General features: G+C 49.4%; 2 protein-coding genes across 2 annotated transcripts; one reads left to right on the forward strand and one right to left on the reverse strand.

Moving 5' to 3' along the window:
* The first annotated feature begins 2,855 nt into the window (after positions 1-2,855).
* PRR29 (proline rich 29) lies at positions 2,856-7,747 on the forward strand. The gene is made up of 6 exons (XM_019733032.3): positions 2,856-2,954; positions 3,286-3,361; positions 3,539-3,645; positions 4,601-4,824; positions 4,937-5,007; positions 5,201-7,747. Exons 1-6 carry the CDS (start codon positions 2,895-2,897, stop codon positions 5,227-5,229), a joined length of 567 nt encoding a protein of 188 aa, XP_019588591.3. The 5' UTR covers positions 2,856-2,894; the 3' UTR covers positions 5,230-7,747.
* Positions 6,061-16,596, reverse strand: ICAM2 (intercellular adhesion molecule 2). The gene is made up of 5 exons (XM_019733031.3): positions 16,443-16,596; positions 10,621-10,725; positions 8,579-8,845; positions 7,072-7,392; positions 6,061-6,396 (listed from the first exon to the last, which is right to left on the reverse strand). The coding sequence occupies exons 1-5, from the start codon at positions 16,447-16,449 to the stop codon at positions 6,209-6,211; spliced, it is 888 nt and encodes a 295-aa protein (XP_019588590.1). The 5' UTR covers positions 16,450-16,596; the 3' UTR covers positions 6,061-6,208.
* Between the last annotated feature and the right edge of the window lie 7,137 nt (positions 16,597-23,733).

A 23,733-nucleotide genomic window follows, 5' to 3' on the forward strand; every position in this document is an offset into this window, starting at 1 on the left:
GTGCATTCATGAGTGGGCTGTCGCTGGGACAACTGGGGCACAAGGCCCTGGGGATCACTGAGAGACTGTGGGGAGGACCCCTCAGATGTGCCCCACTGAGGCCAGGAGGCTGGGGAGAGGCTCATCAACACGTGTCCCCATAACCACACATGAACTTCATTTCTTTAGCATGCATTTTGCTTTAATCCCAGCTCGCTTTGTTTAGCTTGATGGAACTACGACTCCCTTGCATTCTTTCCCCAGATCCTCCTTCCTGTACGTATACTGTATGCCCACTCCTTTAAATTACTAAGCCCTTAGGACATGAGGTTCTGGTCAGCGGCAAACTCAACTAAGAACAAAACTTCACGCTATCCACCATGACCAAGCTACATACCATAACTAAGCCGCCAACTAGAATAAGGTTTTAGTCAAACAAAGATAACATCTTGGCCTCAGTTATGTTTCAACTCTGGACTCAGGAAAGCAGAACGACCCCACGGACCACATCCCCTGGGAACCAGACAGAACAATGCCATGACGGACACCAGGACCTGAGGGCCTCATCAATTGCCCCCTGCCTTAGTCCCACCAATCAGCAGAGCCCACGACCCCAGCTCCCACAGCAACCACAATCAATGATATTTCCCATATATAATCTAGCCACTAGACGCCATTGGGGAGCCAGGTTTTTGAAAGCATTCGCTCACCTGTGTCTCTGGGTTTGGCGCTAATTCCTTAAATAAACCTTTACTTTCTTTGCCGCAGTCTCCTGTTTGTGTTCCTTTTTTGGCTTGGATGCAGCGCAGGCAAGTGGACCCTTTGAATTTGTGGTAGCATCCCTTAATGCTTCCGGGTTGTTTCTGGGATGACTTCAGGCCTACCCCATCTGTGGCCAGAAAATGCCCCCAGGTGGAGAGGCTGTAGGTGAGGGCAGGGACCAATTGCAGGAGACCCCGGGGAAAGCTGGGGGATGTGGGCGGGCCCTGACAGCTTCTCTATATTTGCCCCACCTGCACACACACACGCACACACACACGCACACACGAGTTTTATAACATAACTAAGATCTTACTATATTTACTGATTGTTTTGCTTAACTCTTTTGGAGTAATTTCACATCAATAGATACATTCTCTACCACAGTTGTCAATGGCTGAATAGTATTCCATTGGAAGATACAGCCCCATCAGTCATTTGTTCCTTCTAATTCTGGTTGACATAAACAAAGATGTGAGGAACAAGATGAATCTTCCTAAAACATGGCTGTGCACACATCGCCCCCTTATTTCTCTCCTGCTCAAAACCCACCAAGAGCTCTCCATTAACCACATGACAAAGACTAATTCCATAACTTGGCTGTCGAGTCTGACCGGTGTCTGTCTGCTGGAATTTTTCTCGACCCAGCTCCTTCAGTACAGCCAGTTTGACCCTGGATCATTACAGGGCCTGTCCATGCCTGCACCTGTGCCCTTGCTCAGGCTGTGTCTCCAGCCTTGGCTGCCCTCTCCCTCTCACACTGCTTGGCCCCATCCCAAGGGATTCCACCTCCCTCAGAACTCCACCCCTCAGTGAGGGAGTCTGCTTGTCTTCATGATCTCTTATTGTATGTTTCACCCATGGGGCACTTTGCACAGTCTTGTATTTATGCTCTCGTTGCATGGGTGTGTTTTCAGTTCCCAACCATGCTGGAACCAGTGAGGATACACTATTGTGTCTCGGTGTTCAGAAAGGTGCCTTGCACACACAGGCACCTCCTCCGTGGAGGTAGCTGATGGTGAGCACAGGGCTTGGTTTCATCTTTCTCCCTGGATGAGGGTGGAGATGAAAAGACGAACCCTGGGTCCTTCCCACTCCTCAAAGGCCAGAGTGCTGGATCTCAGCTTGTTGATGGTTGTTGAAGCTGTAAGTCCCACAAGGACAGCTAGTGTACTTCCCACAGGCCCCCGCCCCTGGAGACAGGGCCTAAGGCTCAAAGGAGGAGGTGGGAATGGTTCTTCTGATTTTAGATACTAAGACTGCCAGGAACAAAAGTGGAGGGTGGGGGAAGGGCAACTCAGGGGGTGCTAATCCCAGCTTCCTGTCCGGATTTTCCTTGACTGCTGCTCAGGGTCTGTCTTAGGATGTTCACAGCTCCCAAAATAGATCTCTGCCCTCACCTGTTCGTAAGCAAAGAAGACCTTGATAACTTCCTGTCAAAGAATGCATGCTTGGTCATTTTTCCAGGATGAGGAACAATATGAGGCACTGCTGCTAAACTCCCCAGGTTTCTCCACCTCTGACCAGCAGTGGCTCACCTTGACCAGGGACCAAGCAACTACAAAGCAGGGAGTCAAGGGGCTAGCCACCTGCTTCTGGCCACCCCCCAGCCTTTTCTCTGAACTTGGTTGGTGTTTCCTTCCATGGTCTGCTCCAGAAACTACCCTTGGCTGGCAGGACGGCCCTGTCTCAGAGTGGCAGAGAGCAGATCCTCTGCCATTCTCACTCACCTGCCCCTCTCCTCTGGCCTGCTCCTACAGAATTCTCTATTCCTGCTTAACTCATTATCCCAGTCAATTGAGCTTTGGGACCTGAAAACTTGTCTGAGTTAGGGTGGGCCTCCCCAGCCACTCACGCATTCAACTCAACAAGCGCAGGCCCCCGCGAGTCGGGTATTGTGCGAGTTACCGGGAGGAATGAGCTGTGATACCCAGCCCCGGCGCAGGGGGGTTGGAGGTGGACATTCGGGAGAAAAACTGGCCTCCTGGGGTTTAGGTCCTGGGGAGCCCGAGTCCTCCAAGGTGGAGAGAGGAGAGACCAGAAGGTGGCGACTTAATGCGAACGCTCCAGGCACCTGGAGCCGGGCACCTGCGCATGCGTGAGACACTTTGGCGTCTCCGGTGTCGCCAAGGTAACCCTGACCCGAGGAAGCGGCCATGGCCTCCGGGAGTGGAGGAAACTGGGGTCATCCCCCACCGCAGAGTGCTGCCCCGACGGTGAGGACTGAGCCTGGGAGCAGAGCCTACCTTTACCTGGGAGGCTTGAGGGCAATGGCAGAGTTGGAGAGCCATCCCTGGGGGGGAGGGGGTAGTGATGTGGGGGGGGGGGAGGTGGCGAACTCTGGAGGGAGTGGTGAGGATGAGGAAAGCGACCCTAGCCAGAGAGAAGAGACTTGGCACGGAGGCCGTGGGTGCGCAGAGGGATGAACGCGGTCCCTACGGGGTTAGGAAGGCAACTCGCGGGGACGGGGAGGGGGGCAGGAGAGGGGCGCAGGTTGGATCCCCATCCCTTCTTTTCCTAGACTGACTGAGTCTCCCCTTCCCCCAGCCCTGGGTGACCATCCTGCAGCCCCTCCAGTGGACTGTCCCACCTCCACCTCCGCAGCCCGGTCGTGTCAAAGAAGGTGAGAGACTCCAGGCTCCCTCCCTCTCCGCCCGAGCACAGTGTCTGGGCTTCAGAGCTGCACCTCCCCACCCCTTCGGAGCCCTGGGGCTGGGTGTCGGGGAAAAGGCCGTGGGGGTGGTGGGGACAGAGGGTGTGGGGAGGCCTGGAGTGGGCCCGCTGAAGCCCTGCCCCCTAGACCTGCTGGAGCTGATGATGCTCCAGAACGCGCAGATGCACCAGCTGCTGATGAGTCGCCTGGTGGCTGCTGTGCTCAATCCCAGACTGGCCTCCAGCCTCCCTCAGGTGCGTGCACTAGAGATGGGTCTCTGGGCCCCGCCGCCGGCAGGTCCAGAGGTGGGGACCCATTTGGGGTAGCCTCTTGAGATAAAGGACCAGGCGACAGAATAGCGGGAAGCCGCCCAGCATCCATCTGTCTGGCATCTATTATGTGCCAGGTCCCATGTGAGCCTCCACGGGGTGACGGTGGGGGTCCCCAAATCCAGACCACTCAGGTCTTGTTTTCAAGGAGGTGTCCTTGCAGTGTGTCCTCCCACTGGACCGCAGGCCCAGCAGAGCAGCACCATTGTACCGTGGGCCTGCAGGGTACCTGGTACTTATTAGGGGCTCAACTGATGTTTGCTGAACAAGTGAATGAATAAGTGAATGACTGTGAATACAAGGCAGCTTTGGCTGTGACTGGCACAGGAGAGACACCACCTGTGCGCTCACCTGGTTGGGGGATAAGGAAAAGCTCCTTGGAGGAGCAGGTGGCCTTAGAACCAGCCCTTGAAAGCCAGGTAGGATTCTGAAGGTTGGAGGAGGTGACGGGTATATTCACCATCAGGCTGGCAGGAGCACTGCTGCCCCTCACACCCAGGCCGTCAGGGGGCCCTGGGATGAGTGCTCCACCTCACTGATGGGGCATTGGTGGCTCCAAGCCCGGGGTGAGGCCAGGGGCGGCTTGCTGGACTCCTGCCCCAGCTCTGGAGTCACACCTGGATTCTTCCAGTCCCTGCTCAGCCTCTTATTAGCTGGGTGACCTTAGACAAATTGTTCAAGCTCTTTAAGCCTCAGTTTTCCCACCTGCAAAAGAAGGAATAAATGTCTCCAGAGCGCCTTGCTTGCGTGTAGGAAATGCTCAAACGGTAGCCATTTGATGCTGTGTCTCTGGAGAAACAATTTAGAGCAACGGAGGAGTCGGGGTCGGGAGATCCCGATCGTGGACCACCATCTCCCTCTCCTTTCTCACAACCTCCAGGGCGACCTGGAGGCTCAGCAGGAGGAGTGTGAGGAGGAAGAGGAGCTGGAAGGCTGGGAGGAAGGGCCTTTGGAGTTCCACCACCACTACCTGCCCTGCCCAGAGCCCACTCTGGGCCCGCTGCTATCCTGGCCAGGGCCTTTCCTTTCCCCTCCCCCACACCAGCCCCACTGGCAGGATGCGTCCAGGACTCAGCACCGCCCTCCCACCAGGAAAAGGGAGGTGTAAGTGATGGGGGGAGGGGGGTTCTGGGGCTGGGGGTGGGAAAGAGATACTTGTGGGTGAAACCCCAGAGGCGATTTCTGATGGCGCTATCTTTTCTTGTCCCCATTTCAGGATAGCTGTGCCACCCCCCCCACCCCCCAGTGCTACAGGGACTGTGGGTGCAGATGTACCCCCAGCTTCAGGTAGGGGCTGGTGGGTGGGTGGGCATCAGGGCCCAGGCCTAGGGATGGGTCAGGAGGCCAGGAGGGTCATATTCCCTTGGGGGGGGGTTACCTCTGTCATCTCTGCAGGCAACTGGCCTGTCCCTTTCCCTGTCTCTCCTTGGGGTCCACTGAGGTAGGAGGGAGTCAAGATGAAGGTGCTATCTCCCCGCAGACTACTATGATGCTGAGAGCCTACCATGAAGACAGATGCTGGCCCAGGGACCCACACCAGCTTCACCGCAAGGCTGGCGACAGCCCTCGAGCCCCCAAGTACCCCTGTATTGCCTGCAGCCACGCCTGGCAGCCCTTCTCCCGCCTCAACACCAAGCAGGCCCTCCCCTCCCAGTGAATCAGTCCCATCTCCACACCACGAAGACCTTGAACACATCTGACCTCTTAAGAGCTTGTTAGAGCACCGTTAAGGGCCTGGAAACCACATGAAAACCCAACGCTGCCACACTGTTTCTTGCCTGGGCCAGGGGAACACCCTAGACCTCCTGCCCTTACCCCTGTCTCTGGGAAAGCCAGGGATGCAGGGTCTCTGTTTGGCCTAATAATGGAGCAGGAGGTGAGAGGACTGCTTTTGTTGTCCACAGTTCTCTAAAGGCCCAGCGTGATGGGGCAGAGTCCTGAGTGGGAGGGTCCTGGAACTGGTCCAGTTCCCTTCGGGACCCCACCCTCAACCCAGGAAGCTGGCTCTGTTGGCCATGCCCTGTTCCGACGGGGAGTGGCCCAAGTTCCTGGAGGCGCATGTGGGAACAGAAGGTCTCTGCCCTGCCAGGCAAGGTGCATTTCTCTTGCCCTCCAGCTGGAGGAATTTGTCACTCAGGCCCAATGAGGGTGGGTGTCTGGTGCCTGGGCTGGTCAGCATGGGGGCACCCTAGGCCTGAGCTGGCTGGGGCTCTGGAAGGCCCCTGTGAAGGACTGGGTGGAAGGATGCCGAGGAGACATTCGGGGAGAGAATGTCCAGGCCTGATGGGTCACCTTCCGGCCACTGAGTGTTCTCTCAGGAGTAGACACTGAGGCACAGGGTTAAGTCCAGCTGTTTGTATTCAGACTAGAAAAGGAAATGTTCTCCCAAGTCCTCTGCTGCTTGTCACAGTCCTTCAGCCAGGGCTGGACCACAACCCTGAGGAGCCACACTGAGTTCCAGTGGCTGCCATGGTGGTGGCCACACCGCTCACGCAGCCTGTACCCGGTAGGCCCGTCGCAGGCTCCTCCAAGCTGCTTGCACCCCATAGACGCCTCTCCGCCTCTGATGCCACTGCTGGCCAAAGACAAAGCACAGCAGGACGGATGTCACAAATAAGAATAGTAGCATTGACACCACAGTGATGATGATGACCATCTGGTTGTCCGGCCTGGGCACTGGAGAAGGAGGGACAATGGTTAGAAATCCTCTGGTCCTGGGTGCCAGGGCCCAAGGGGGAGTGGAGGCCCACCCCTCCCCCACCCACCCTTGTCCGTCCTACAGTTGCAGAGATAACTGGCGAATGCTGTGTTGTCTAGGGGAAAGGTAAGCGGGGTCCAGGCCACCAGTCAGGACTTTGTGAGACTGTGAGGGCAGGTGTCCCCCTACCACCATCCCCTGGCATCAGCATGTGATTGCTGGACACCATGGCCTGGGCAGTGGCATGGTCCAGGCCAATCCCTCCCTGGGCACAGCTGAGCGAGCTTCTACCAAACTCTCTGGAGAAGGCCTTGGCCATCAAGAGTCAAAGAACAATGGAGCTCCCGGGGACTTTAGGGGTCAGTTAGGTCAAACTTGTCATTGTAGAGAGGAGCCAAGGCCAGAGAGAGGAGGTTGACTTGGTCAAGGGCACACACCTCAGGAATGACCTAACAACTCGTCCAGGTCCACACTGGGGATTTGGATGCTGGGGACTTGGACAGAGCTTTAGGGGAGAGGATGAGGGAACCCTCGGGATTAAGTGTGGGGCCCCTGAGCTGGCAGAGAGTGCACTAAGGTTTTGATTTCCCCCCAGGGGCTAAAAATGAGTGCCCTCTCCTTCCCTCCCTCTGTCCGGTGGGGTTCCCCCTCACCATGGACTTCGAGCATCTGGGGCTCTGAGACTTTCCAAATGAGCCTCTGGCCGAGAGAGTGCAGGTCCAGCTCAGCCATGCAGGAGAAGTTGTGGTTGCCGTCTTCCCTGTGAGCCGTGGTGTTATGTGTGGTTAGGGCCTCTTGGATGCCAGCTGTCGCCCCCTCAAAGGTCTTCTTGTGCAGGGTTCTGTTGCCATGGAGCAGGGTGAGGGTGAGTTTCTCAAGGGGTGCCACATCAGGCACCCTGCACTCAATGGTGAAGGATCCGCCCAAACTCACATAGGTGGGCTGCAGCTTCAGCAGCACTTCCTTTGGAGGGTCTGCAGGGGAGAAAGTGGGGAGGTCTGGCCAGGATGGGGGTGCAATCCCAGCAGACCCACCCAGCCAAGACTATCCCCTGTTACCAGTGTTCTCAGGTCTCTGGCTAGATTTGTAGAAGAAGTAGGCTGGGGCCTGGCCTGCTCTAAAGTGTAAAGAGAGGAAGAAGGAAGCAGTACATGGGGAAGGATGTATTGGGTGGTAGTTTTACGACACGATGGTTCCTGGAATGGACAAGAGTGGAGGTGGTCAGGTGTGGACAAAGAGAAGGTCCAGAAACTGTACAGCCAACTAGAAAGACATAAATGTTTGGATCTGCCTCCTTCCTCTCCAGAAATTAAAGACAAAGTTCAAAAATGAAACCGTTGGGTAATTATGCTCAGAGAGACTTAGAAAGGAGTGCTTGTTGGAACTGGGCCAGGAACTGTGCGCTTGTCACATAAGCAGTGGGGCTGGAGTTACCTGCCTTAGTGATGTAGGATCAGGCTCACAGCCGCCTCGATCCCTTTTCAAACAGGGCCCTTGGCGGTGGCCTGGATTCCCCTTTGAACTAGAATACCTTGCCTCCATCACCCCAGGATATGTTGGATTTGGGACACTTTGCTATTCATTTGATCCACTGATGTCACAGTGGGGAGGACCCCCAGTGATACCCTTGGTGCTGAGATGTTGAGAGAATCCTGGCCTATCCAGAAGGTCCTCATGGCTCCTGGGCAGATGTGTGTGTGTGATGGTCCCACATTTGCCAAGGGCTCTCAGGAGAAGATAAAAACACCTGGTGGCTCCTCAACTGTCTCTCAAAGAGGTGAAGGGACCACTGGGGAGCATGCCAGCCCTCCTGACTGTGTCCTGCTACTCATCCCAGGGATGTCCCAGTGATGGGGCCGTCACTGAGCTGGGAGGAGACTGAGCCCCACATGGGAAAGGACTTTTAGATTTGTTTCAACTTTGCTTGGATCGCCCTTCTCTGAGCAAGCCTCAAAACCAGGGTTGCCAGCAGGTTCAAGGCGGCCAGTGAAGAGTATGAGCAGATTCTGAGGCCATGGCCTGGGTCCTGCTCCTTATCACCCCAGGAGCCCAGGGAGGTGGGGGCCATGACAGAAGCGCCCAGGGGCAGTAACAGAATAGCTTTGCATCCATTCAGTAGACACAGGCTCTGCCCTGGGGGAGGGGCCCTGGAGCACTCACAGAACACACTGACGTTGGCAGTCTTGGTCATCTGTTCCCCGCAGCAGGTGAAGTAGCAATGCATGACTGTGTTCTGGGAGACGTTGGAGACTAAGAACTGCTTCCACTGAGCTTCTTCATGCAGCAGTTCCTTGCTTAGGGTGGTCTCCAGACCACCGGCCTCAGGCTGGGGACAGCTGGTACTACAGTTGATCTTCTGGGACTCTCCATACTTCACCACTACCTGCTTTGGGTCTATGGATATCTCGAACGCCTTCTCCCCAGATCCTGGAAGACCAGAAACACTGGGCAGCAAATGTCCCTGCCGCCCCGGCCAGTGGAAGTGCCCACCACTGGCAGTCTGATCAAGGGGGAGGGGCCCAAGAAGAAAGGCCAGGGATGGTTCCTCAGCTCCTTGACCCTGGACCCTTGCTCAGGCTTTACTGTCTTGCATCTAGACTGAGGAGGCTGCCCTTGGGCTGCCTCCCTGCCTCTGGTTGCCCTTCCTCCAGCCCATCACTTCCAGATTGTCTCATGCATGTCTTCTATCCCCACGAAGAGGGTTCCTACTCGACCTTCAAGGCCCAGCCCTAATGTGTCCTCTTCTATGAAGGCCGCTCTAAGACGGAGGTGCACTGTGTCTTCTGAGCCCCTGTCGCCCTGGGGTCGACCCTTCCCTCCCTCCTTTCCTTTCTTCCTCAAATACTTTCTGAACACGTGCTATGTGCCAGGCACTGTCCTAGGCTCTGCAATAGTGAACAAAGCAGACCAAACCCTGCCTTTGCAGAGCTCACATTCTGGTGAAGGAGACAGACAATAATAAGCGAGTGAAGTATCCAGCCTATCAGATGGTGGTGAGTGCCTGGGCAAGGACAGAGAGAGTGTGGTGGGTTTGCCATTTTCAACAGTGTGGTCAGCACAGGGCTCACTGAAATAATGACATCTGAGCAAAGACACGAGGGTGGTGGAGATGAGCCCTGCAGACACCTGGGGGAGAGAGTTCGGGGAGAGGGAACTGCCAGCTCAGACACCCTGGGTCAGGAGTGTGCTTGTGTTTAAGGAACACCTCAGTGAGGGGAGGAGGTCAGAAAGGAAGTGGTACCACCTTGCAAATGACCCCTTGTACTATTTCTGCTGACTCTTCCTTAGCAGTTTTGGAACTTCTAGAAGGCAGGGTCCTGTTTCCCATTGTGCTTAGCCCTGTGTGACAGACATTCAGGAACTCTGACTTGTGACGCTGGAGCCCTCAGCACTCACCTCGCACTCAGCAATGACCAGGAAGGTTGTCTATCCTAACAGCTGGGCCCAGCCTGTGTGCTGAGCTAGCACTACACCCACATGCCTCACAGCCCTCAGATCGTCATATATATCAAAGTGGCAAGACAGGGGCTTTGCAGGTAGATAGAGCTAGATTTGAATCCTGAGTTCACCATGTACCAGCTATGTGACCTTAGGCGAGTTGCTTTTTCTCTCCGAGCCTCAGTTTCTTCATATTTGAAATGGGCTAGTAATCTCTTTCCCACAGTGTTGGTGTGAAAGTTCAATGGGATAGTGCTTTAAAAGCACATGGCAGGTTGTCCAAAACAAGAATGCTTGGCACATGGTGGCATTTTCCATCACAGTCCCCTTAACCCACTGGAAACGGTTTCATTTTCACTCTAAGGATAGCCAGAGGGTGAGGCCCTCTGCTGTCCCCCGTTGTTCCCTAGGCCACATCTGAAGAGCAGCTAGGGCATGCCCTTACCTTCTCTTGAACCCTAGCATCCCTTCACCTCCTGAGGCCCCCACCCAGCCCACCATTTATCCTCTACAACCTGCCACATGCACACACCATGAAGCTATGGGGCCTGTTCAGCCTGTTGTCCAAAAGGCCAGGACCCCAACCCAATGCCCAGGGTCACGGGGAAGCCAGGCTGGCACAATATCCATGGCAGGTGGCTACTGTTTTCAAAGTCTTGGAGACTTTGGGGCCAGCACCCCCTCCCCCACCTAGCGTCAGGAGAGCAGGTGGCCACCCTCTGGGCTGGCACCTGCCACATCGGTAACCCCAGGCACTGGCTCACCTGGGCAGCAGAGCAGGGTGAGAAGGGCCACGGGCAGGCCCCAGCAACCAAAAGGGGCCATCTCCAGTAGCGTCCACAGGCTCGTGGGGAAGAGCCGAGGGTTGCCTGGAAAAAGACGGAGGGCGCAGGTCAGGGAGGGAGTGGTGGCCTGGAACCACAGCCCAGGACCTCCCACCTAATGGGAGCTGATGACCGCATTTCCTCTCATTGTATGAGCCGTGCTCAGAAAGCCTGGGAAGGCGGGCCTCCCGGGGCTGCAGGCCTGCAGGAACCCAGGCAGAGGAATCCGGAAAGCTGCTGCTAGGCAAAGCCATGACCTGATCTTCCAAGCATGCTCCTGTGCAGAGGCAGGGTGGTGGTGAGGAGTGTCCCGGTGGGGACAGACATGTGCATGTGTGTGAGTGACATGCATACACACAGGATTCTGCTATGCTGTGTGGGCACACATGGTAGTGATGCCTATAAGTCCCGGATCTGGGGAACCCCAAATCTCATAGGACACACTGTTGGGATCCTCTCCGGGAAGAGAATATCTGAAGTCAGGACCTGTCCAGAACAGGGGTAGAACTGGGCTTTTCTAGGGACTGGGCAGGAATTGGAGGTGCTCTGGCTACTGCCCAGCACAAGTCTACTTAAACCTTAGCACCCTGCTCAGCTTTCAACCTCAACCTGTCTCTGACTCAGTTGACACGGACAAATTCAGACCCACAGCCTCAGGAAATGCCTCCATAATAGTCTCCAGCAACCCAGACACAGGCACAGGTAATGGGGGTCAGTCTGGCTATAGTCCAAATCCCCAGCCTCCATTTCCAGGTTGGGGATTTGGCTTTTGGGGTCTTCCACAACCCACTCCAGGCAGGGAGCCTTGGTTTAGGGGGTTAGTACCTGACAAGTTGCGCTGTGTTTCTAGAAGGCTTTGTTACCTGTTGTGGGGATCCCCAGAAGCAGGTGAGAGGGTGGGGAAGCCCTTGCCCAGAGGCTTTTGATCCTGACACATCCAGCCTTCTAATACTCCAGATACAGCTAGAAGCCCCTGGGATCAGCGGGGCCTAGGAGAGGGAGGAGGGGAGCGGGGTTTCCAGCTTTCCCAGAGGCACCCCAGATGGGGCCTCTCCAAAGGGACGTCCCAGCATTTCTAAGGCTCAGGCCAACCTGGCTCCTGGGTTGGGAGGGCAGGGTGAGGTCATGGCTTTCTCTTTGGCTGCTGAGGCCAAATAAACATTATTAGGAATGCAAATGGGAACATAACTAACAGATTAAAAAGGAGACTTTACAAATTCATAGAAACAGAAAGTAAGGATGGTGGTTGCCACAGGCTGGGGGGAGGGGAAACGGGGAGTTGTTTAATGGGTAGTTTCCATTTCATATGTTCTAGAGATTGGTTGCAAAACCATGTAGTTAACACAACTACTGCTATCAGACTAAAAAGACTTTTAAGACAAAAATATGAGGAATAGAATGAGTACCTAAATTAAGAGTCAGTTCACCAGGAAGTTATAATAGTTCTTAACTTGTAAACATCTGGCTTCAAAGAACTACAAAGAGAAAAAAACCACCAACATGGCAAGAAATTTTAATACACATCTCTCAACTATGAATAATGAAGCAGACAAAAAAATGGTTAAGATGGTATATTTTATGTTATGTGTATTTTGTCACAATTTTAAAAAAGACTGTAAATAATTTATGCCAAGAAATATGAAACAAAGTAGACCAAATACGAGAAAAAATAAAATTTACCAAACTTGATTTGAAAAGAACTAAAAAGACCAAATAGTTCTATAGCTATTTTAAAAAATTGAATCAGTAATTAAAAATCTTCCCACAAAGAAATACTAGGTCCAGACAGTTTTACAGAAATTTAAGTAGAGAAAATTCTAATTTTATAAAAACTCTTTCTGAGAATGGAAAATACAGGAACACTCTCTAATTCTTTCTGAGGCCAGTGCAACTTTCAGAACAAAATGAGACAAGTATAGGATGAGAAAGAAAAATTAGAAGCCAGTCTCACTCATGAATATAGAGGCAACAAATATAAGAAAAGTACTAGCAAACCAAACCTAGCAGTGTATAAAAAATATAAGACAGCACATCCAAGTGGAGCTTATCTTTGGTATGCAAAGGTGGTTTAACTATAGAGAAACCTATAAATATTGTTTATTACGTTGGTAATAGTAAACTTGGGTGCTCTATGTCACATCGTTTCTGCCCTCTTCTAATATCAGCTGTACCTACAGTGGATAATTTCACGCAAGCTAGACTTACTTTATATTGCCAGGGTTCCATCTCAAGTTTATACCAGGTTGCTTTTTGCTTTTTGCCTTACGGTCTTCTTCAGTGCTAGTGTTTCCCAGATGTGTGGGAAAATACCCCAGTTTTGAGGGGACAGTAGCTGCGGATATGGGCTGTGGATATGGGCTCCAGCCTCCTCCTTTCCAGTGGGCAATTCTGGGTGGTGTCTTGTAGGCTTATCAGAGGTCCCAACAGAATTGAGTACCCTTGCCTACAGCTGCGTCATCAATCACGCTCCTTTAAATTGGCTTTTCCCCTTTCCCTGTTTCAGTCTCCCTGCTCCTTTTCTCTTTGCTTCCTGGAACCACCTGCCAAATAACCTACCTGAACCTTAGTCCTTGCTCCAGGCTCTGCTTCTGAAGGCATTCAAACAAAAAACTTCTATCAACAGATTTAAGAAGAAAAAACATACGATCATCTCAACGGATCCAGAAAAAAAGAATTGACATTTGACACCCTTTCATGATTGTCATGCAGGGAGGCATGCGGGGTCTCTGGTCCCGCTCCCCACATAAGAAAGCAGGACATGGTGAGGCCAAAAAGGAACACCCACGGAGCCACAGGTAGGGGAGTCATACCACTGTATTCTCGCTGGCACCTGGGTTGGAGACACAGGAAGCAGGAGCCACACGATCTGCAATCTGCCGTCCACTTCTCTAACAACCAACCTCACTTGCTAGCTGCAATCCCCTCTTACTAGCTCAGCCACCATCTTCTTGCTAGCCCTCATTTTCTGCTAGTGTAGCCACAAGCAGTTATATTAGTGGCCAACGGCTCACTGGTTACAGCTGACGGCCAACTAGCCACAGTTGATGGCGATCCAATCACAGTTGATGGCTATTTACTACCTGAGCCAGCACCTTTCCACATGAGGCTGAGAGCCTGGAAACTGCACTCCTGGCTCTGTCCCCACAATGATAAAGCTCTTAGTAAATTAGAAGGAACCGTCCTTAAACTGGTAAAGAGAGCTTAGAAAAAGCTTACACATATGTATCATTTTTAATGAGTAAATTTTGGAAGCATTGTCTTCAAAATCAGGAACCAGACAAGGATGCCCAGTACCTCTGCTTCTATTATATTTAACATGGTACCAGAGGTCCTGGACAGTGCAGAAAAAGAAAAAGAAATTAAAGGCCTAAGGATGGGTAAAGAACAAAACCATCAGTATTTTCATATGATGTGATTACTTTGGTAGAAAATCTAAAAGAATGATCAGACAAGTGACTCAGAATAATAAGAGATTTTTAGGAAGGCTGCTAGCTATAAAATCAATGGCCCCAAATAAGTTACTTTTGTGTATAGCAGTAACATACAAAAGTATAATTAGAAAACCACACCATTTATAATAGCACACAAATAGGAACAAATCTAGCAAAACATATATAATACCTGTAGTAGGAAGTTATAAAACCTACTGAAAGACATTAAATACAATCTAAATAAGTGGAGAGATAGCCCATGCTCGTAAATAGGAGACTCAATACTATAAAGATTCAATACTATAAATTCTCCCTTTGCTGAGCTACAAATTCAGTACAATTCTAATGAATCCCAATATGATTTTCCATGAAAATTGAAAGCTGATTTTAAAACTTATATGGAAGAGCAAAAGGACCAAGATACCCCTAAAGAATAATAAGGTGAGAGTATTTGCTCTATTAGATATTAAGATTTATTATAAAATATGGTATTAGTGTAGATGTAGGCAAACTAACCAATGGAACAGAATAAAAAGTTCAAAAATAATTTGTATAAAACTTTGACACATGTCAAAGGCAGCATTATAGATTATTGGGTGAAAGAAGGTCTCTTAAATAAATGATACTTGATAAACTGGTTAACTATAGGGAGAAAAAAAAGTGGTGGGGGGAGGGAATATATCCCGACCTCATACCAAATGTAGAAGTCAAGTCCATCTAGATTAAGGACATATATGTGAAAGAACACTTTACAAACTTTTATAAGAAAATATAGTATTTTGTCCTTGGGGCAGGGAAGGATTTCTTAAACAAGATCCCAAAATCACCAATCATAAAATAAACGACTGACAGCTTTATTACATTAAAGACACATACGAACATTTCAGAGAAAAGAAAACATGTCTAAACAAATGAAAAGATGATTTAACTCAATAGTAGCCAGGGAAATTTAAATTAAAACCACCATGGGATACCATTTTATATCTACCAGATTGGCAAAAGTTAAAAAGAAATCTAACAAGAACCAAATGTTGGAGAGGTTGTAGGTCAATGGGAACTCTTATAATTGCTGGTGAGAGGGTATATTAGTTGTCTGGGAGATAATCAGACATTATCTTGTAAAGCTGAATGAATATTCTTATACCCTATAACCCACAATTCCTTTCTTAGATATATGCCTTAGAGAAACCAGGAGACAGGTCCTATGCTTACCTCCTACTATCTGTATGACTTTGAGCAAGTAACTTAATTTCTTTGTGCCTCAGTTTCCTCTTCTGTAATATGGGATCAATAATAGTACCTTCCTCACAGGGTTGTGTGGATTAAACAAATCACAAGGGCTAATATTTTTAAGTATTTAAAACAGTGCCTAGCACACAGTAAATGTTACATAACTGTTTCATAAAATAAAAATAGGCATGCATTTATGATAAAGCATTAAAAAAATCAAGAAAACAATAAATACACAATTTGGGAGGGTGGTTACGTCTGGGTGGGAAGTGAGTAGCACAAAAGTAGATGCAAGATTTAGTGATGTTTCTACAGCACAGGGAATCTAGTTAATGGTATTGTAACAGCTAGCTATGTACGGTGTCAGGTAGGTGGTAGACTTGTTCGGGTTACCACTTCGTGAGGTGTGTAAATGTCTAATCATTATGTTGTTTTGTATACCTGAATCAAATAATGAAAAAATGTAAAAAAAAAAAAAAAAAGATTTAGTGAATTTCATGCTTGTGTTGAGTGGTGGGTTCAGGGCTGTTCATGATATTGTCATGTTGTATATATAATGTACACATATGTCACATATTAAATTTTACAGAAAGAATACAAAGGAAAAAGAGAAAGTCCTACATGCCTATAAAGAAGAGGAAGCTGCATGGGAACGTAAGCTGTAGGTCAGGAAAGTTCCCCTCAGAGGATTTCACTGAGTGAGAGTCATCATGAATGAGCACCAGATGCAATCCCCAGAGGTAGGGGGTCCCTTCCCCTACATATCAGCTCCAGTCCAACTAAGATGGCCCAGGTCACACCCATGTAGGCCCATGGATAAAAAAGGCAGCTCCACACTTCTAAATTTGTCCCTGGACAACAGAGCAAGAGGAAGCAGGAAGCCAAAAACAGGAAATAACCATGAAAACAAGACCCATGGACTCAGAGACAGCAGATAGGAGCTTCATGCAGCTGGGAACAGCCAGCCAGAAGGAACTCCGGAATCTCTGACCTTGGTGCTTCCGAGAGGCCCAGTTAGGGGAAGGCTAGAACTCAGGCCTTGACACTCAGTCCCAAACCCTTTCCACTCTGCCAAGAGGGATGTGAGAAGAGTGACCTTACCTGTCATCTGCTAAATGGAGTGATTGTGATGGGGAGGGAGGGGTGGCCAGGGGTCCAGCACACCTTGAGAGGTGAAAGCTGGATGAGAAACTCGTGCTGCAGCTGCTCTCAGGTTATGCATGTGTTAATTCAAGCTTCTCCCCTTTTCCCCTACTCAGAAGTCACGTGCTTCCTGTGCTAGGTTTTCATCTCAAACTAACCTCATTTACAATTTATGCCCTCCTTTTTTTAAAAAAAGAAAAACATGTGATAAAATATACACAACAAAATTTTACCATTTTAACCATTCTTAGTGTGCAGTTCAGTGGCATTAGTACATTCACATTGTTGTGCAACCATCACCACCGTCCCTCTCCAGAACTTTTTCATCTTCCCACACTGAAACTCTGCCATTAAGCACTAACTCCCCTCCCCCCAGCTTCTGGCAACCACTGTTCTATTTTCTGTCTATGAACTTGGTTACTCTAGGGACCTCATATAAGTGGGATCCTACTGTATTTGTCCTTTTGTGGCTGGCTTACTTCACTGAGGAAAGGACATCATTGGCCTTAAGGTTCATCCATGTCATTGCGTGTGTCATTTCCTTGCTTTTTAAGGCTGAATAATATTCCATTGTATGGATAAACCACATTTTGTTCATCCATTCATCCGTTGATGGACTTGGGTTGCTTCTACCTTTTGGCTACTGTGAATAACACTGCTATGAATGTGGGTGTGCCATATATCTTCAAGTCCCTACTTGCAATTCTTTGGGGTACATACCCAGTAGTGGAATTGCTGAATCATATGGTAGTTCTATGTCTAATTACTTAGTCAGATCTTTTTACATCTACCAACCTCTCCTAGCAATTAAAAACAAAAACAAAAACAAAAAACAACTACCCTAGCAGAGTGACTTCGTACCAATAGGCAGAAAAATATCAAAGCGGGGTGCAGAGGTGGGTGCTGGGCGGCCAGCTAGGCTTACCCACAGGCAGGGGATCGTGCCCCCAGAGGCCAGCCCCACAGCACATACCATTTAAACTGACTTAGCAAAGTCACAAAATAGATCACGTCAGGGACCAACATGACAGTCAACACCATGAACGCTCAGGATCTGTTGGATTCTAGGACAATCTCTGTTGGTACTTTTGTATTTCAGTTTCTTCACATAAGTTATTTTTGGAGTCTTCCTGTCGTATGCTGGTGTAGGGAAGATGTTGAAGAAAATTTGCCTTCATTGGTTGATGTGAGCTTCTGTCTATTAGCTTTTATCTGTTCCTGTATGTGAGGTGATTTCTGTGTTGTGATCAGGGGTTGAGTAAATTTCCCCTTCGGTCTCATTCTCCTGAGCAGGAGAGATATGAGATGGTGTTTGCTGTTCTTCTGTCTGTGCTGTGAGGTGATGGTTAGCTTAGGGTTAAAGAAATTCTTGATCAGGGGTTGGTTGAGAGAATTCCCTCTTTGTTCTGTTTCACCCACATCAGCAGATGAAGTGAAGAAGTAGCTAAGTTATATCAGGACGATGTGACAAGCTTGTTGCCAGGTTTTGGAAGACTCTGAGCTGATGGTCCCAAATAAGAACAGTAGATATTGCTTGTCCGGATGAACTAGCCCTTCAGCTGGATACGTAATATATTTCCCCACATGATGCTGATGTTTCTGGTAGTGGGACCACGCTCTATTAGCAAGAATGAGAACTTGTTCTTAATTTAAATACAGTCAAAGTAATCACAACTACAAGTAGAAACCAGAGATTTGGAGTGGAAACTCCTCTGGGAGGAATAAATGTTGTGATTTGTAAAACAGGCCCTTGGAGGGCTAGCATTTCATAGGGGGGGGCTGTAGGCTTATTGGCCGGATGGGGACCAGACTGAGTGACAGACACTGTGGGGTCAGGCTGAGGTAGTGGAGTTACAAGGACCTGTGTTTGAATCTCTGCTCAGCTTCTTGCTGGCTGTGTGACCTTGGTCAAGTTGCTTAACTTCTCTGAACTTCAGTTTTCTCATCTGTAAAATGGGGTCACAATAAGGTAATAGCCAACATTTCTGTCATGCTTACTATGCATGCATATTGAGTTGAGTAGTTGATGAGTAGTAATTGAGCAGGCACGCAGCCGCACGGGGCTAAGCAGAGACTAGGGTGGGATCGTAATTTTAAGGATGAAGCTCGAAGGCCTTCTCATCCACCTCAGAGTCCCCCTTGACGGGCTTCTGGGAAGAATAAACGTTGTGACTTGTAAAACATTGACTCAGAGCTTGATACACAGTAAGCACTCAACCAAGTTCATGGTGGTTGTTACTGCTGGTGCCTAGACACGCACGTACCTGTGTCCTGGTAGGCTGTGCTCAAGGACACCCTAGTATGCGTCTTGACTATTGAATGAATCCACAGAATGTCAGACCCCAAGATCATCCGCATCCAAGGAGGAGCCTGTGAATAATGTTGTATATTAATCCCTGAATGAGAAAAGTTTGTGACTGTGCATTACTTAGAAAACTACCGGCTCATGAAGGACTTGAGTTGTTTATAAAACCAAGCCCTTTGGCCTAATTCTTGGATCCCAGCCTCATCTCCTATGGAGCCACCCTGTGGAGTGGGGAGGGGGAGCCAGCCATGCCTTTTGACCCAGGTGAACACTGTCCACTGGAGGCCGAGGAGCAAGAGCGGCTGCACGCCGGCGCCATCTTGTGGCCAAAATGAGCCAGCGTCCTGCCACCCGGTCTAAAAAGCACGACAATTATAATACATTCCCTTGGCAGTGTGGCAGCGGTCGATGTCGCATTCCTCTATAATCACAAGTAGGCTGAAAATGAGCTGGGATCCTGAGAGACTGTATTTAAGAATGGTGATCTATGTAGATGCAGCAAATTTATCTAGAAACATCCAACAGCCAAAGAGCTGAGGGAGGGAGCGGCTGAGAGGGTCTCTCACAGAAGGGAGAGTGCCTTCTCTCTGGAAAACGTGGATGACAAGGTAGCCAGCTTCCCTTTTCTTCCTTTAACCTCTACTGTAAAGGGGAGAATAAACTGAGATGCTTTACTAGGAAAGCAGATGGGAAATCAAACTGTCTCCTTAGGAAAGATGCTAAAGGCAGGCCCTTGGGTTGTTAAAGCAAAGGCAAAACCCAAGAGATATATGAGGTTATTTGTGTGTGTGTGTGTGTGTGTGTGTGTGTGTGTGTGTGTGTGTGTGTGTATGTGTGTGTGTGTGTGGGGCGGGGGTTCTTTTTTTTTTTAACTGTGAAGCTCTTCTCTTTTGGGGCCTGAATGTAGATTAAGAAATATTTAAGTATAGTTACAGATTAGTTTTTAAACATTAATTAGACACTACCAGGTGTTTATGAGTTGTAAATGGTTCTACTTGTATATTCTTTCTGTAAATATAACCATTAGAGTATGTGTCCAGACCCAGCGGTGGTGATGGGGCCTCATCACATTAGTTCTGGGACTTGAATCAGGCCTTCCTCCCCCCATCCACCCCCCCACCCCCCGCTCCCCTCTGCACAGCTTCTCCAGCCGGAGTGGAGGCCATCCAGCCAGGCCAGGTTCTGTCCAAACAATGGAGAACTGTCTCAGTTCCTCTGTTGGTGTAGAAAATGGCCTGGGCAGTTGACAAAGTCAAGGGACCTCCTGGGGTCACTTCTCTCTTCTGAGTTACTTCCCATATGTTCCAGTCAGAATCAGAAAGCGAGTGAATCCATCCAAGTTGCAAGTCCTGGGCCTCCTCAATCTGAGGTACACAGCTGCTTGGTTCCTACCGGCTCCTGAGTTGTCCCCCATATTCAGGTCAGTGCTTCCCTAGGCTCAAAGTCTCCTATTTGCCCTTGGAAACCTGTGTTACTGGAAAGACATTTGCCCACGTCCCTCATCCTCCCCATCTCAAGGCCATTCTCTCACGTGGGACTCACGGACAACTTGGCTCTGTCTTCCTACCCACTCCTCACTCTCTGATATCTGCTATCATCCTGGGCACCCCAGAGTCCACCAGGACCAGCTACACCAGAGCCTGCCACTCGCTTCCTCAATGACAGAAGTCTCTACCTGCACCCCATCACCCAACCTGGCAACGAAATCTACCTGCACCCCATCACCCAACCTGGCAGCGAAATCTTACTTTGTCTCCAGGTAATACTGCTCTACCTCCAGAATCTCCTTCATCCACATCCCCGTCTCCCTCCGTTAGTCTGGACCTCAAGGCCAACTTCCCCAGTGTCCCCTTTCTGTACCTGCTGTGCCCGCTCAGTACGCTGGCCTCTGATAGGCCAGGTTTCCTCTGCCGGCTGCCGCCTTAGCCAAGGCCAGTTGCCTCCCTCTGCCTACAGCGATGCATGAATGAGACACAGCTGAGCAGGGCAGATCTGCCCAGAGAACCAAAGAGAGGCTTCAACTTGGAGACCGAGGGAAGGATGGCAGAAATTGGGAGTGACCTGTAGGAACTGAAATTAACTAGAAGTTGGTTCATAGAACATTTGACCCTTCCCTATCCCTGATGCAGAAGGACAGACAGTAGTCGTCAATCCCCAGGCCAACAATCAGAAGATTCTTCTCTAAAGACATGTAAGAACCCCAGAGCTGAGACCTCTGCAGTCTGGCATTTAAGGTTTCCCCTATATGATTACTGCAAACAGGGCTCACCAGCTGACAAGCTCTACTCACCAATACACGGCCTCAATCAGCTTTTTCTTGCCCCATTTTTGAGTACATATAACCCGTCAAGCATCACCAGACATTTAGGAAAATCTGCAAGTTGGAAAAGAGAGATCAAGACAAACAAAAATGAACCCAAAGATACAGAGATAATACAGAGAATTGAAGACTACTTTTTAAAAAATCTAATTAGTATCCTCAAATATTAATTTCCCCATAATAAAGGGACAGGGATGCAGAGCCTTTGGAAATGAAAAATGATTGCTGAAACGAAGAGAAGTGTCATAGAAAATTTGGAAAATAAAGGCAGGAAATTTTCCAGAAGAAACAAAAATCAACACATGGAATATAAGAAATAAAAAATAAGTGACATGGAGGATTAAACCGAGTTCCAACATTCCATTGTTAGGCGTTTCAGAAAATAAAAACAGAGAAAAATGAAGGGGAGACAATTATTTTCAAATGACACAAGCGAACTTTTCATAGCAGAAAGATTCAGCCTTTGGGTTGAAAGTGTCCTCCCCATGTCCAGCATAATGAGTGAAAAGACCCACATGTAGACATGTCATTGCGAACAAGTATATAAGACCATCCCAAAGGTTTCCATGGCCACATTTCTTCAGGGGGCCAATAGCTAAAGAAACCAGATGAGCTCTTGCTCTAACCCTGCGATGGTGGGAGAACCCACCTTGCCATGGAATTGGATGTGACCAGCTATTTCTCAGTCCCAAGGACTGGCTTGTGACCAGAAGTTTTTAAAAAAGCATATATAGTATCATTCCAATTTGGATTTTAAAAACTGAGATTCGTTTGTTTTTAGTAGACAAAAGACACACCAAAGCATTAACGACGATGATTTCATGGCCTTCCTTTCTATAACCACTGAAGCGTGCATCAATCTGACACACTTCGGGTGTATCAGAATCACCTGGAAGTTAAAGAATGCAGAGGCCCAGGTGTGCGGAAACAGGATAGGGCCTGGGTCTTACCAAGTTCCCAAACCATGATGCCGATATGGTCAGTTTGAAAAACCATTGGCCTCGCTAAAAGTCGTAAGAGGGGAAGGCATTAAGATGTGAAAATTGCCAGTTACAAAAACAGTCACGGGGATGCAAAGTACAGCACAGGGAATATAGTCAGTCATATGGTAATAACTATGTACGGGGTCAAATGGGTACTGGAGTTATCGGGGTGATCACTTCGTAAGTTATATAAATGTCTAACCACTATGTCGTACACCTGAAACTAATATAATATTGTATGTCAACTGTAATTAAAAACCATAAAATAAAAAAATAAAAAATAATACATAAACAGCAATAGAAATACAAATAAACAACAGCACTGGGCTTTGTTTTTGTCACACTGGTTACAGCAAATCCTATCTCAGAGGGCTTCCTTTTCAACTGACATGTTCTCCACTCTCTGCCTGGGCTCCCACCCCCTGTAACAGCCACTAGCCACTTCGTGTGACAAAACGTGGCTCACGCGTTGAAAGGGGAAGAGCAGCTCTGCTAAGCAATAGCTGTGGTTTCTTTTTTCTTTTCACCAGTGTCCTTTATCCCTTGGTTTCTTCCCTCTGCAGCACAAGAGAAGAAGGTGGGCTTCTGAGCCTCGCAGAATGGAGGTCAGATCCTCAGCTCTTAATGGGGCCTGGTGTAAATTATCCCCTTTCTGTCCCTCTGTCCCCCTTCCTCTCTCCCTAAAATTGTTCTAAGGAGACTGGGTGTTAATGAGAGGAAATCTTCCCATCACACCCTCCATACTCTCCCTGCCAACGCGGACATCCCAACCCCTGGGAAAAGACCCCTGCAAACCCAGCAGACCCCCTGGTGCTGAGGGAAGGCCTTGGGGGGATGTGATACTGCCCTGCTCCTCTCACCTGCCTTGTCTCATCAGAAGATGATGAGGCTCAGTTATGCTCCAGGTAACTGTCAGGGTCAAACAGGGTGTTCATTGATGGGGAGAGCAGAGAAGTGGGGTGAGACAGAGTGGCAGGGAGAGAATCCCTCTTTGCCCCTTGGATCATCTTGAGAGCATGAATGTTTTAGCGCTAAAGGCACAGACGATTCAGCATTGACCTCCACCTTTCAGGGGCAGTGCAATAGCCTTTTCCCTTGACACTTTTTGCACAACATGTTAGTCAGGATGACACAAGCTGGGAACCTGAGAGACTGTTTTTAAGGAGGGTAATTAAGCCCACACTCACTCACTCGCAAAGCCCCCTTTGGCCTGCTGGGCACCTCAGGCTGTTAGGCAGCGCCCTCTCTGGGAGCTGGCTCTGCCTTGATGGACCCTGCTCCCTCTAGTCCGGCCTAAACCCTCTGGAGTTGAGAGTAGAGCCAGTTCCCCATGGGAGATGTCTGAGGACCCAGCAGCTCTGGGTTCTTCAAACGATTGTGACAGTGTGAAGGCCCCTCCAAGCCTGCCCTCCACTTTCAGCCTCAGCATGAATATCAAGGGAGGAAGGAAGGGTTTACTGTCATCCTTTGGGTTTGGACTCAGCGTTCCAGTTTCCTGACATCATGGAATCTTGGTTGGGTCATGAACCACACCAGTGATTCCCACTCTTTCCAGCTTTGTGTCGCCTGCAGACAATTCCATGAGCACTTCTGTGGCTCATCCAAATCACCGAGCAGGCCTGGGAAGGGGAAGGGGGACTC

Source organism: Rhinolophus sinicus, chromosome 12 (assembly GCF_057876585.1).
Source record: "Rhinolophus sinicus isolate RSI-liver-muscle chromosome 12, RSI-T2T, whole genome shotgun sequence".
In the NCBI taxonomy this organism is placed as follows: domain Eukaryota; kingdom Metazoa; phylum Chordata; class Mammalia; order Chiroptera; family Rhinolophidae; genus Rhinolophus; species Rhinolophus sinicus.

Bases quoted from the DNA above. Each gene is read 5' to 3' on its own strand.
- PRR29 (XM_019733032.3), top strand. From the start codon at position 2,895: ATGGCCTCCGGGAGTGGAGGAAACTGGGGTCATCCCCCACCGCAGAGT. The intron at 3,646-4,600 runs GTGCGTGCACTA...CACAACCTCCAG, and splicing joins TGGCCTCCAGCCTCCCTCAG to GGCGACCTGGAGGCTCAGCA. The intron at 4,825-4,936 runs GTAAGTGATGGG...TCCCCATTTCAG, and splicing joins CCCACCAGGAAAAGGGAGGT to GATAGCTGTGCCACCCCCCC.
- ICAM2 (XM_019733031.3), bottom strand. The intron at 8,846-10,620 runs GTGAGCCAGTGC...CTGGTCTTCCAG, and splicing joins CACCCTGCTCTGCTGCCCAG to GATCTGGGGAGAAGGCGTTC. The intron at 6,397-7,071 runs GTGAGGGGGAAC...CTCCTTCTCCAG, and splicing joins CCAGATGCTCGAAGTCCATG to TGCCCAGGCCGGACAACCAG.